Source organism: Trachemys scripta, chromosome 1, assembly GCF_013100865.1.
Source record: "Trachemys scripta elegans isolate TJP31775 chromosome 1, CAS_Tse_1.0, whole genome shotgun sequence".
In the NCBI taxonomy this organism is placed as follows: domain Eukaryota; kingdom Metazoa; phylum Chordata; order Testudines; family Emydidae; genus Trachemys; species Trachemys scripta.
Window position 1 is genome coordinate 189,730,009 of NC_048298.1, and position 14,043 is coordinate 189,744,051.

Here is a 14,043-nt window from a genome sequence, read left to right on the forward strand (position 1 = left end):
CAAGCCCATATATTATTTTAAAACTTAATGAGACCCATCTGAAGAGGATAAAAATCCTGTTACTTAATTGGTACTGTATATTGTATCAAATTCTATTTTGAGCCACACAGACCTGATGCCTCTTTTGATATCAGAGTACTGAGAATGCAGCATACAGAAAACGTATATATTTCGTTATCTTAGTCACCTCTAAAGAAAGAAGGAGCTATTGCAAAAGAGACCCCCCCCCACACACACAAAAAACAGCAGAAAAGAAAACGAATGAAAAATATTGTCAAAATATGACCTCTTTCCATATTGTCCTAAGACATAACTATCTCCAACTGGGTAATTCCCCACCTGCCTGTTAAGTTCAATTTTTTACTTTCCCCAATCTTTCATATTTCTATCCTCCTCATCATCATGGCCTGAGACGAAGGATTATTGAGTAAAGGTCCTCTGCAAGTTTGAAGAAACTGAGGACCCAAGTAATAAGCAAATGGAAGCGATGTGCTGCATGGCCATGTACAGGGCTTAATTTTAACACTTACTATTCCAAATCCTTATAGCTATTTATGAACCAAATTATAATAATTGGCAAATACATATTTACCTCTTTATCCATAAATCTCAAAGCACTTCACAAAAAGGTAAATTTCATCCCCATTTTACAGATGAGGAAACTAGAATGCAGAGATAATACGGGCCTGATTTTCAGGAGTGTGGGGCACGTACAACTCCCATTAAAGTCAATGGGTACTGCAGGCATTCAGCATCTCTGAAAACCAGGCCCCATGTATCACAACTAAAGCACTCTTAACACTGTCAAACACACCTACGCGACTTAGGTACCTAAGGCAAGCCATTTACAAGACAAACTTTGCCTCTCTACAAAGGAAAAAGGACACTAAACTATCTAAACTGCTACATGCCACAAGCAGCCACAACAGTAGTTCCCGTAACCCACCCAGCAATATTGTTAATCTTTCAAGCTATACTCTTAGCCCAGCAGAAGAGTCTGTCCTATCTCGGGGCCTCTCCTTTTGTCCCTCCAGACCCACGAACATGATACAGTACTGCGGTGACCTAGAATCCTACTTTCGACGTCTCCGACTCAAAGAATATTTCCAACATACCTCTGAACAGCATACTAACCCACAGAATCCCCCCTACCAGCACTACAAAAAAAAGGATTCTGCGTGGACTCCTCCGGACGGTCGAAACAACAGACTGGATTTCTACATAGATTGCTTCCGTCAACGTGCAAAGGCTGAAATTGTGGAAAAGTAACATCACTTGCCCCATAACCTCAGCCATGCTGAACACAACACCATCTACAGCCTCAGAAACAACCCTGACATCATAATCAAAAAGGCTGACAAAGGAGGTGCTGTCGTCATCATGAATAAATTGGAATATGACCAAGAGGCTGCTAGACAGCTCTCTAACACATTCTACAGGCCATTATCCTCTGATCCCACTGAGGATTACCTAAAGAAACTACACCATCTGCTAAAAAAAGTCCCTGACAAAGCACAGGAACAAATCTGTACAGACACATGCCTAGAACCCCGACCAGGGGTATTCTATTTGCTACCCAAGATCCATAAACCTGGAAATCCTGGACGCCCCCATCATCTCAGGCATTGGCACCCTAACATCAGGCTTGTCTGGTTACGTGGACTCTCTCCTCAAACCCTACGCTACCAGCACTCCCAGCTATCTTCGAGACACCACTGACTTCCTGAGGAAACTACAATCCATCGGTGATCTTCCAGAAAACACCATCCTGGCCACTATGGACATAAAAGCCCTCTACACCAATATTTCACACAAAGATGGACTACAAGCTATCAGGAACAGTAACCCCGATAATGTCACAGCTAACCTGGTGGCTGAACTTTGTGACCTTGTCCTCACCTACAACTATTTCACATTTGGGGACAATATATACCTCCAAGTCAGCGGCACTGCTATGGGTACCCGCATAGCCCCACAGCATGCCAACATTTTTATGGCTGACTTAGATCAACGCTTCCTTAGCTCTCGTCCCCTAACGCCCCTACTCTACTTGCGCTACATTGATGACATCATCATCTGGACCCATGGAAAAGAAGCCCCTGAGGAATTTCACCATGATTTCAATAATTTCCATCACACCATCAACCTCAGCCTAGATCAATCCACACAAGCGGTCCATTTCCTGGACACTACTGTGCTAATAAGCGATGGTCACATAAATACCACCCTATACTGGAAACCTACTGACCACTACACTTACCTACATGCCTCCAGCTTCCATCCAGGACACACCACACGATCCATTGTCTACAGCCAAGCTCTAAGATATAACCGCATTTGCTCCAATCCTTCAGATAGAGATCTTGTAGGTGCTTGTCTCTATCAAGCATTCTTAAAACTACAATACCCACCTGCTGAAGTGAAAAAACATTGACAGAGCCAGACGAGTACCCAGAAGTCACCTCCTACAAGACAGGCCCAACAAAGAAAATAACATCTTCAGCCCCCAACTAAAACCTCTCCAGCACATCATCAGAGATCTACAACCTATCCTGAAAGATGATCCTTTACTCTCACAGATCTTGGGAGACAGACCTGTCCTCGCTTACAGACAACCCCCCAACCTAAAGCAAATACTCACCAGCAACCACACATCACTGAACAAAACCACTGACCCAGGGACCTATCCTTGTAACAACGCCCGATGCAAACTCTGTCCACATATCTATTCAAGTGACATCATCATAGGACCTAATCACATCAGCCATACCATCAGGGGCTCGTTCACCTGCACATCTACCAAAGTGATATATGCCATCATGTGCCAGCAATGCCCCTCTGCCATGTACATTGGCCAAACCGGACAGTCTCTACGCAAAAGAATTAATGGACACAAATCTGACATCAGGAATCATAATACTCAAAAACCAGTGGGAGAACACTTTAACATGTCTGGCCATTCAATGTCGGACCTGCGGGTTCTTACCATTCTATCTTACAACAGAAAAACTTCAAAAACAGACTCCAAGGAGAGACTGCTGAGCTGGAATTGATATGCAAACTAGACACAATCAACTCAGGATTGAATAAGGACTGAGAATGGCTGAGCCATTACAAACATTGAATCTATCTCCCCTTGTAAGTATTCTCACACTTCTTATCAAACTGTCTGTACTGGGCTAGCTTGATTATCACTTCAAAAGTTTTTTTTCCCCTCTTACTTAATTGGCCTCTCAGAGTTGGTAAGACAACTTCCACCTGTTTATGCTCTCTGTATGTGTGCATATATATCTCCTCAATATTTATTCCACTCTATATGCATCCGAAGAAGTGGGCTGTAGTCCACGAAAGCTTATGCTCTAATAAATTTGTTAGTCTCTAAGGTGCCACAAGTACTCCTGTTCTATTTTCAGAAGGGTTCAGAAGGATTTCAGAAGACATGAGACTCAGGCTCCTAAGTCACTTAAATGCCCAAGTCCCATTTTCAGAAATTTACCACAAATCTGTGACAAGCGTGGCACTTCAGAAATTCAGTTTACGTTACCTGACTGCTAGTCTTAAAAAACAGACATGCAGTTTTCATGTTCATTTATTGCAAAATAGCTCAACTAATTTTGTTTATAAATAATTTCAACCAATGTTTATAACTGTGATATCACTAGAAAACAAGGAAATAGTATCTTTTTTTTATATATTACAGTACTAATCACTTTTCAGATAACTATAAAATATTAGTAGCTTTGCATTTATACAGTGCTATTCATTTTCACAGTGTTTACAAACAGAATATTTTCCCTTTTTGGTGCATTTTCCTAAAAATGTTTAGATCTTTGTAGGTCACTTAACTTGATGGAAACATAGTGAAGATAACATGTTTTTGTAGATACAGACTAACATGGCTACCCCCAATAAGTGAAAGATAATGAAGTTTTCCTCCTTTCTACTGCTAAGGTAGACTAACCTGTAAAACCGGTTGATTAGTCTCATCCTAATAGTGCAAAGATCCGTTGGATAAGCTATCACTGTACAGTACTTTGGATATGTACTCAGATCAACTGGACCAGCAAAAGCTGCAGAAATGTCTGTCAAAAATAGTAATAATTCAGTTAGTTGAGCTAACAAATTCAAAGCCTGTATACATATGAATTTTCATACAAGCATTCATACTGTTAACCTATTTTTGTTGACAGAGATTACAGTATATGTATAAACCTATGAACTGGAATACAGATTTGTGATAAAGGCTGTATACCAGGTTGCACACATAACGACAGTACTTTATCATAAATCTTTAAAAAAGGATCAGCACTATGTCTCAGATACCAAATTATAAAAGTTTACTGCTATGAGAGCAAAGAACTGACTAATTTTCTGTGTTCTCACCAAGATTCAGAAGCTGATCAATGCCACTGATAATCCGTTCACATACTTCATCTCGAGATCTTTTCCCCCATTCTCCCTCTTGGGGTTTGTATAGTAGCTTCTCCATTTCTTCATAAGTTACAGAAACACTAGATCCTAATTCCTCAGGTTGATCAACTATAGTTTTATAGTAAACGGGGAAGATGAGAGAAGAAACAAAAGAATAAATGAAAATTGAATAAGCTATAAGCTTGCCAAGTTTGACACTATGTAAATTCTTGCCTAATTTCATAAAATGGGGGGGTTGATGTTTAGGAACACAAAATGTCTTTAGCCTTTCTTTGTTGCAGATGAGTTTTCAGAATACTCTGCCATCTAATGTAGGAATGGCCAATTTTGTTTTTAAATGCACAAAATTGTATACAAGTAGTTGTTAACATTGCTTGCATTTACAGACTGTGTCTGTTTAAATTTAGGCCTGATGTCCACTAGCAAAAGACGCAAATATTTTTGATTACACTACACCGTACACCATTGATAGTCCTAGTGCAGCTGTACCATTTTTCTTCGCACAGTAAGGCTAATTGAGCATATAAAGAACTCACAATATGCAGGGTAATACCACCTGTTCCATGGGATAATAGAAAAAGGATTAGTCAGACACATGGCTGCTGAGCACATCCACAACTACACTAAATAGGAATAAAAAAATTTCAGTGAGCTTGGAAAGGAAGCCAATTCCTAACTCAGGGGATTGGGAAGAAAATTCCCTTTGGGGTGGCTATTGTATGACTGCCCTCTTCAAGATTTCATGAACTTTCCCTCCGAAGCATCTAATACTTAAAAATGACAGTGGCTGGATTAGATGGACCACTGGTCTGATGACCATTAAAACTGATTTTGATTCTAGTAGTAATCTTAGATATACCTTAGTTATTTATTATAAGGTTTTGCTGACTGCACAGAGTACATATTTCATTATATTTGATTATCAACCTGAGTTGTGTGGTTACGATTAATGCAGGAATCTTGGCACAAGCCAAGAAGTTTAGAATTTTTAAAATGTCAACCTTAATTAGTTCAACACACCTACAAAAAAGCAGGAAGAAAACAGGGCTCTGATGCAGAGCAATTAGCCACTGGAACAATTTACCACGGGTTATGGTGGATTTTCCATCACTGATCTTTTTGGATGTTTTTCTAAAGGATATGCTCTAGGAACTATTTTGGAGAAGTTCAATGGCCTATGTTATGAAGGAGGTCAGACTAGATTACCACAACGGTCCTTTCTGGCCATGGAATCTCTGAATTACAACAAAAGTTACAAAGGCTCCTTTGCAGAAAACTGACAACAGCCACAGGATTCTATGCTTCATGACTGGTTCCACTTGTCTCCCTATTTGTTTTTAAAATAGAATATACATTTTGATCTATAGGAGTACTTAAAAGTTTTGTGACCTACATACTTCAGCCATTTCCCTTCCCCACAAGTGATTTTGAGGAATGGGAGGGGAGGGGGGAGAATTTATGGAAAAAGACATAGGCTAGTTTTGGACTATTCCAATATCCAGATTCTGAGATTTTAAAGTGAAAACAAATTTCCTCCTTCCACTTTCATCCTCTCAAAACGAGTTTTAATGGAAACTATCAGACTGTAATAGAATACCTATGCCATTATATCAATTCCACCCTTAAGATCATATGAAAAATGACAGTGTCCTACAATAATAAAATAAGACTATACTCAGTTACTATGGTAACAGGGACCATATAAGAAAATATCAAGACTAGTATTACCACTTGCATAAAACAAATGATTTTGGAGATAGACAAGAGGATGAGAGGCTTTTAATTCATTTTCACATACCATTATCAGGAATTGGCTCCATGTCCCATGGGCTAAGCTTTTCAATTTCACCGTTATCCCATCTGTTTAAACAACAAGCAAATTAACAAAAAAGTTAAACTATGATCATGTATAAGTGTTTCCCTGCAAACAAATGTAAGGAATTTTTCCTTTGATTTTAAGCATAACTAAATTTGCAGTATAAATATATAGGAAGGAGGGAACAAACCAAGCCCTCTTAGAGGCAAATCTACTGCAAACGTAGTTTGGTTTAAAAGCTTTAAATTACAACAGTGCTCCTACTCCAGGTAATGCTTAACTGATCTCCTATTATATCAATGAGAAGACAAAGAAAATGTGTCTAAGTTACAAACCAAGAACATTTCAAACAAAATAAGTCAAAAGCACACACCAGTCTGAAGCTTATGTCAGAAAATTTCACAAGGTATTTAAAGTAAACAGACGCGAGCATCCAGGAAATATTGGAAGGTTTGAAGGAAAATTTGCAACAGCTTTGCTGAATAGTTAAAATTGTGAATCAGAAAAGCCAACAGCAGTTTACCTACTTTTAAAACATTTACATAGCACCATAAATTCACACAGCTCTTTACAAACAGATCATATACGCGCTGCTACAAAGAGTTTACACTCTAAATAAGACACAACAAACAAGATCAAGGTACTAGTACACAAAAAGGACAGTGCAAATATTCCTGTCAATGGAGGAGGATTGTTTTAAGAAATGGAAGTACAGAGGGATTTGGAGGAAGGCAGACCAAGAAATGGGGTGTTTGGTGGAGCACAAAGACTGTTGCGGTCATGGGGAGCAACATGCTAATAGCACAAAGTAAAGAAAAAAGAAGAAATAAAGTGATAGGATTGGAGGCAAACAGGGAGAAGATGGAAGCAATCGTTAGTCTGGTTCACATCGAATAGTATATTCACTTAATTGAATATGAGAGATTAATTTAAATTCCTGCAGACTGTATAGTTTTTTTTATGCCTTGATTAGCAATGTAATAGCTAACAATGTTGATATTTAAATTACCATAGTTAGGTGTTGTAACCAACACCCATTTAGCTGAACAGGGCAATCTACACTTCTCAGAATTATTTTAAGCTGTCTGCAGACTCAAGTAGACATCACTGTTCAGTTTGCACTCTGTTAGCTTACTTTGCAACCATAGAAGCTATAGATTTCTTAGGGCTTGCTTACTCAGTTTTTGTACCAATTTAATTATATTGGTTTAGAAACCCCTAGTATGGATGCAATTATACCAATACTTAAGTACATTTATCAGTATAACTTATTTCAGTATAAGCTCTTTACATATCAGGGTTATATTGGTTAAAAACCAATGCCAGTAAAACAATACATTTAAATTGGTACGAAAATGTTTAGACCAGCCTTTGGCAAAAGCACTGACTACTTATAGAACTTTCAACTGTTTTACATCTATGTGAATAATATGGAACTAACTAGTGATATTTATGAATACTATATGCTGGTTTGGTTATTGGGATGCTGTTTACTTTATGATTTTTTTTTTAAACTCAGAACTGTCTGGATTCAGGCATGAATGGGAAGAATGGCTCAACACAACTACCTATCAATGAACACTTATAATTTAAGGGACAATGCCAGAGCTACTAGCTTTGGTGACTGACTGTCCAGTGTACATAATTGGATTTTACCAAGAATGACTGAGGCCCCGCAAACACCAGGGAACAAAACTCAACAAGTGTTAAAAACATCTCGGGGTGGGAGAATATCAGACAGATGCAGGAGCCAGTTGGGGCTGTCTGGAGAAGCCAGGCCTGTCTAGGTCTGCATCATGGAATAGGAGGACTTCAGGTAAGACAGACATGCACATAGATTGTTTTAATATCCTTTTTTCTCTAAAACTTTGCTCTGACTGCTAAAGAAACAAGACTTATTTTAATAAGGTTGTTTGGTCACAAGCTCCTGAAGGGAAGAATATCATATTCTCAAACCCAGGAACACCGATTAATGACCTTTGATACAAAGGGTACTGTAACTAGCTCCCGGTCTAAGAATGGGGAAATTGCAAAATTCCACCCTAAACACAGGTAAAGACACAAAGCTTAACACCTGAGGGGGGCATACTCAGAGATCACAAGTGGACAGAGGTGCAGCTCACCCTATAACTAATTTTTTTTAACTGATTTAGTTAAAATGGACACAAAGTTAAGTTGGTATAAACAGATTTTAAAAAGCGTCCACATGTAGGAGTTTGCATCAGTTTAAAACTGTCTTTAAAATCTATTTAATTAAACTGAAGCAACTTTCTTAGCTTCCCAGATGCCGAACACAAGACCCCATATCCAAAAAAAACCCACTATTAACTTGCCAAGCTACCATGAGCTGGTCCAATTCATCCCATGGTGGTCTACAGAGGACAAGTATAGTCACACAGCAATTTCAGCCACTTTAATATTGCTGCATTTCTCCTCTATTAGCCTTTTGTAAATAAGTGGTATTTCAAATGAAGAACTGGGGGTCGGGGGAAAGCAGGGTTTCAAAGGCCCATAAAGAAATATAGGTAATTGCAGATCTATGGAGCCGATGGATATCATGGACCCTGCATTCTGTGGTCTGGCATCTTTAATGGATTGAAGGGTACGCTAACCACATGTCAAATTATGGTGCTGCTGTGAGGCCCCACTAATTATTTGTGCATTGTACATCTGTTGATACTACTGGCTACTAATCTGGTGTTTAGTCAAAGCAAAAAAGTAGCTTGTGGGCAGAGCTGGGGACAGAACCACCATTTCTCTGAACATTTTGATCCACTATAACAGTGATTTAGCTGCATATACCTTACAAGCAGAAAGAACAGGAAGTTTTGAGGAGCTGAAACAGCATGCAAAGATGATTATATAAAAAGAGAACTGCTGACAGAGCAGGGAAAAGACGGTTACTCACCGTTGTAACTGTTGTTCTTCGAGATGTGTTGCTCATATCCATTCCATTAGGTGTGTGCGCGCCGCGTGCACGATCGTCGGAAGATTTTTACCCTAGCAACACCGGCGGGTCGGCTGTGGAGCCCCCTAGAGTGGCGCCTTCATGGCGCTGAATATATACCCCAGCCGACCCGGCGCCCCCTCAGTTCCTTCTTGCCGGCTACTCCGACAGCGGGGACGGGGGGCGGGTTTGGAATGGATATGAGCAACACATCTCGAAGAACAACAGTTACAACGGTGAGTAACCGTCTTTTCTTCTTCGAGTGCTTGCTCATATCCATTCCATTAGGTGACTCCCAAGCCCAACTTAGGTGGTGGGGTCGGAGTGAGACAATGCTGTGTGCAAAACCGCTGATCCGAAGGCAGCATCGTCCCTGGACTGCTGCACTAGTGCATAGTGAGCTGTAAACGTGTGGACTGATGACCAAACCGCCGCTCTACAAATGTCCTGTATCGGAACATGTGCCAGGAAAGCAGTCGAGGAGGCTTGGGCCCTCGTGGAGTGAGCGGTGAGGTGTGGTGCTGAGACACCTGCCAGGTCATAGCAAGTCCGGATGCAAGACGTAATCCAGGAGGATAGGCGTTGTGAGGAGACCGGTGAGCCTTTCATTCGGTCGGCCACTGCAACGAAGAGTTGCGTCGTCTTTCTAAAGTGCCTTGTGCGGTCAATATAGAAGGCCAGGGCCCTTCGTACGTCCAGGGAATGCAAACGTTGGTCCTGGCGAGTGGCATGTGGTTTGGGATAAAAGACCGGGAGAAATATGTCCTGGTTGATATGAAAAGGAGAAACCACCTTAGGGAGAAAGGCAGGATGTGGACGAAGCTGCACTTTATCCTTATGGAAAACTGTATAAGGGGGCTCGGATGTAAGCGCCCTGAGTTCAGAAACGCGCCTTGCTGAGGTGATGGCTACGAGGAAGGCTGTCTTCCAGGATAGGTACAAAAGTGAACAGGTGGCTAGTGGTTCGAATGGAGGACCTGTGAGCTTGGAGAGAACCAGGTTGAGGTCCCACGTCGGGACGGGCTGACGATGTTGAGGGTACGTCCGGTCTAAGCCCTTGAGGAATCTAACGACCATCGGGTTAGAGAATACCGAGGACGCGAGTTCCCCTGGGTGAAAGGCCGATATAGCGGCCAGGTGAACTCTAATTGAGGAAATCGCCAACCCCTGTTGTTTTAGGGAGAGGAGATAGTCCAAAATGAGGGGAATGGGTGCCTGCAACGGGGATGTGGCTCGTTGTTCGCACCAACAGGAGAACCGCTTCCATTTGGCCAGGTACGTGGTCCGTGTTGAGGGCTTCCTACTGCTCAGTAGAATCTGTTGCACAGAGTGCGAGCATTGCTGCTCTGCCTGGGTGAACCATGGAGCAGCCACGCCGTGAGGTGGAGTGATTGGAGGTCGGGGTGACGCAACCGGCCGTGGTCCTGAGAGATGAGATCCGGATCCAACGGAAGCGGGATCGGTGTCTGAACCGAGAGCTCCAACAGTGTGGTGTACCAATGTTGTCTCGGCCACGCAGGAGCGATCAGAATTACCCGTGCCTGGTCTCTGCGCAGTTTGAGCAGTACCTTGTGGACCAGAGGAAACGGAGGGAAGGCATAAAACAGGTGGTCTTTCCAGGGAAGCAGAAAGGCGTCCGAGAGGGAGCCCGGAGCTCGACCTTGTAGGGAGCAGAACACGTGGCACTTCCTGTTGTCTCGAGATGCAAACAGGTCTATCTGGGGAAACCCCCCACCTCTGGAAGATGGAATGTATGATGTCCGGACGGATAGACCACTCGTGCGTTTGGAAGGACCTGCTGAGCCGGTCCGCTAGAGTGTTCTGGACTCCAGGGAGGAACGATGCCGTGAGATGGATTGAGTGGGCGATGCAGAAGTCCCACAGGCGAATGGCCTCTTGGCATAGAATTGACGAACGTGCTCCTCCTTGTTTGTTGATGTAGAACATGGCCGTGGTGTTGTCGATGAGAACTAACACACAGCGGCCACGTAGGAGACTGAGGAATGCCTGGCACGCCAGGCGTACCGCCATCAGTTCCCGAACATTGATGTGTAGGGCTAACTGGGATGCAGTCCACAGGCCCTGGGTATGGTGTTTGTTGAGATGGGCGCCCCACCCCAGAGATGACGCGTCTGTGACCAGGTGCAGGGAGGGTTGTGGGGCGTGAAATGGCATCCCCTCGCAGACCACATTGTGATCTAGCCACCAGGTGAGGGAGGCCAGGATCGAGTTCGGGACCGTGACCACCATGTTCAGGCTGTCCCGATGTGGACGGTATATTGATGACACCCAAGTTTGAAGCGGGCGAAGTCGAAGTCTGGCATGCCTGGTTACGTACGTGCAGGAAGCCATGTGACCCAGCAGGGTGAGGCACGACCTCACCGTGGTAGTTGGGAAGGCCTTGAGCCCTTGAATGAGGTTCGTGATGGTGCCAAAGCGATTGTCTGGCAGGATGGCTTGTGCACGACTGGAGTCTAGAACTGCGCCGATGAATTCTATTCTCTGGGTAGGTTCTAGAGTGGATTTGTCCTTGTTGAGTAGGATGCCCAACTCGCTGAATGTGTGCACTATTTTGTGGACGTAAGCTTGAACTTGCTCCTTGGTGCGACCGCGCACCAGCCAGTCGTCTAGGTACGGGAACACCTGTATCCCTTGCCGACGAAGGTACGCTGCCACGACCGCCATACATTTCGTGAACACCCTTGGGGCCGAGGATAGGCCGAAGGGAAGTACTGTAAATTGGTAGTGCACCGTGTTTACCACGAATCGCAGGAAACGTCTGTGAGGTGGGTAAATTGAGATATGAAAGTATGCGTCTTTCATGTCGAGGGCGGCGAACCAGTCTCCAGGATCGAGGGAAGGGATGATGGCCCCCAAAGAGACCATGCGGAACTTCAACTTTACTACGAATTTGTTGAGTCCGCGCAAGTCCAAGATGGGCCGCAGACCTCCTTTGGACTTGGGGATCAGGAAGTAACGGGAATAAAATCCCCTGCCCCTTAACTCTATCGGAACCTCCTCTATAGCCCCCATGGCCAGGAGCGTAGAAACCTCCTGCATAAGAAGTTGCTCGTGAGAAGGGTCCCTGAAGAGGGACGGGGAAGGGGGGTGGGAGGGGGGGATAGAAGAAAACTGGATAGCGTATCCCCTCTCCACCGTGCGGAGGACCCAACGGTCCGAAGTTATAAGGGACCAAGCACGGTGGAAGTGGGAGAGGCGATCCCGAAAGGAGGGAGCTGGATCCTGGGGGATGACTGGGGCGCCGTCCTCGACCGCACCTTCAAAAGTTCTGTCTCGGACCTGAAGGTGGTCTTGGTGGCCCTTGGTTTTGACCAGGTTGAGGGCCAGCCCATCTTCTCCTACCACCTCGCCCTCGCCTTCTGGCAGGGTCCTGTCTCTGACGAGGTGGAGGGGGGTAAAACCGTTGAGGCTGGGGCCTAAATGGTCTGCGCTGGGGACCCGCAACATGCATCCCCAAGGAGCGCATGATTGTCCTGGAGTCTTTGAGGCTCTGTAATCGAGAGTCCGTCTTCTCCGAGAACAGCCCCTGTCCTTCAAAGGGCAAATCCTGTAGGGTCTGCTGTAATTCAGGGGGCAAACCCGAAACTTGGAGCCAGGAGGTCCTACGCATAGCGATACCTGTGGCCAGGGTCCTTGCGGCCGAGTCCGCTATGTCCAGGGAGGCCTGTAAGGAGGTCCGAGCCACCTTCTTACCCTCCTCAACCATGGCTCCAAACTCTTCCCTGGACTCTTGGGGAATCAACTCCTTAAACTTCCCCATAGAGTTCCAGGAGTTGAAATTGTAGCGGCTCAGTAGCGCTTGTTGATTCGCCGCTCTAAGTTGTAGCCCTCCGGCTGAGTAAACCTTACGGCCGAACAGATCAAGCCGCTTAGCCTCTTTTGATTTTGGCGCTGCAGCCTGCTGGCCGTGGCGCTCTCGTGCATTCACTGATTCCACCACCAGTGAGCACGGTTGGGGGTGTGTGTACAAATACCCATAGTCTTTAGATGGGACAAAGTATTTCCTTTCCACCCCTCTCGCAGTGGGTGGAATGGAGGCAGGAGTCTGCCATATCGTATCCGCGTTCGTTTGGATCGTGCGGATCAAGGGTAACGCCACCCTCGAAGGGGCATCCGATCCAAGGATGTTCACGATCGGGTCGTGCACCTCCACTATCTCCTCCGTCTGCAGGTCCATGTTACGGGCCATTCTGCGCAGGAGATCCTGGTGAGCCCGAAGATCTATCGGAGGGGGACCCGTGCATGAAGTGCCCGCCACTGCCTCATCCGGAGAGGAGGAGGAGGACGCCTCTGGTGGTAGTGGATCCAAGGGGGGGTCCCGGTCCCCCTGGTCTTGGGTCGGAGCATCACCGGCACTTGGGTCCACGGTGTCGGGTGGTGTGGACACAGAAGCCTCTACGCCTCCAGGCGGAGGCCGAGAGATGGTGGATTCTGGGGCCCTTCTGACCGAGTGACCCGAGCGAGAGGTCGATGGTAACGGAGCCCCTTGCTCCTGGTGGTACGCCCACGGGGTCCAAAACGACCAGTGAGATGGTCCATGAGGGTGGTCCTCTGCCCTCTCCTGCCAATGGCCCAAGTCTCGTTCCTCGGCCTGCCCCTGAGGGGGGTATGCCGATCTCGACAGGTCCTCTGAGGATCGAGACGCTGATCTTGACGGCCATGGCGGTGCCGTGAAAGATGGAATGATCCCCGTGGTCTGCGGTGCCGCACGGTGCCGGTCCGGAGATGATCTATCTCTGTGCGGTGCCGGCGATCGGTGCCGGGACCGCGACCGGTGCCGATGACCTCGTCGGTGCCGGGAATCGGATCTGGACCTCGACGAGGACCT

The 14,043-nt window shown here is 45.1% G+C and overlaps 1 protein-coding gene across 3 annotated transcripts in view; it reads right to left on the minus strand.

The window, feature by feature from the left end:
* BRWD1 (bromodomain and WD repeat domain containing 1) overlaps nt 1–14,043 on the minus strand; it is a 111,146-nt gene that overhangs the window by 39,520 nt on the left and 57,583 nt on the right. For all 3 annotated transcript variants that reach the window (XM_034752922.1, XM_034752914.1, XM_034752932.1), the window contains exons 29-31: nt 6,230–6,291; nt 4,384–4,539; nt 3,962–4,082 (exon numbers count right to left, since the gene is read on the minus strand). In XM_034752922.1, the coding sequence (XP_034608813.1) occupies nt 3,962–4,082; nt 4,384–4,539; nt 6,230–6,291 (339 nt within the window). The remainder of the gene's footprint in view (nt 1–3,961; nt 4,083–4,383; nt 4,540–6,229; nt 6,292–14,043) is intronic.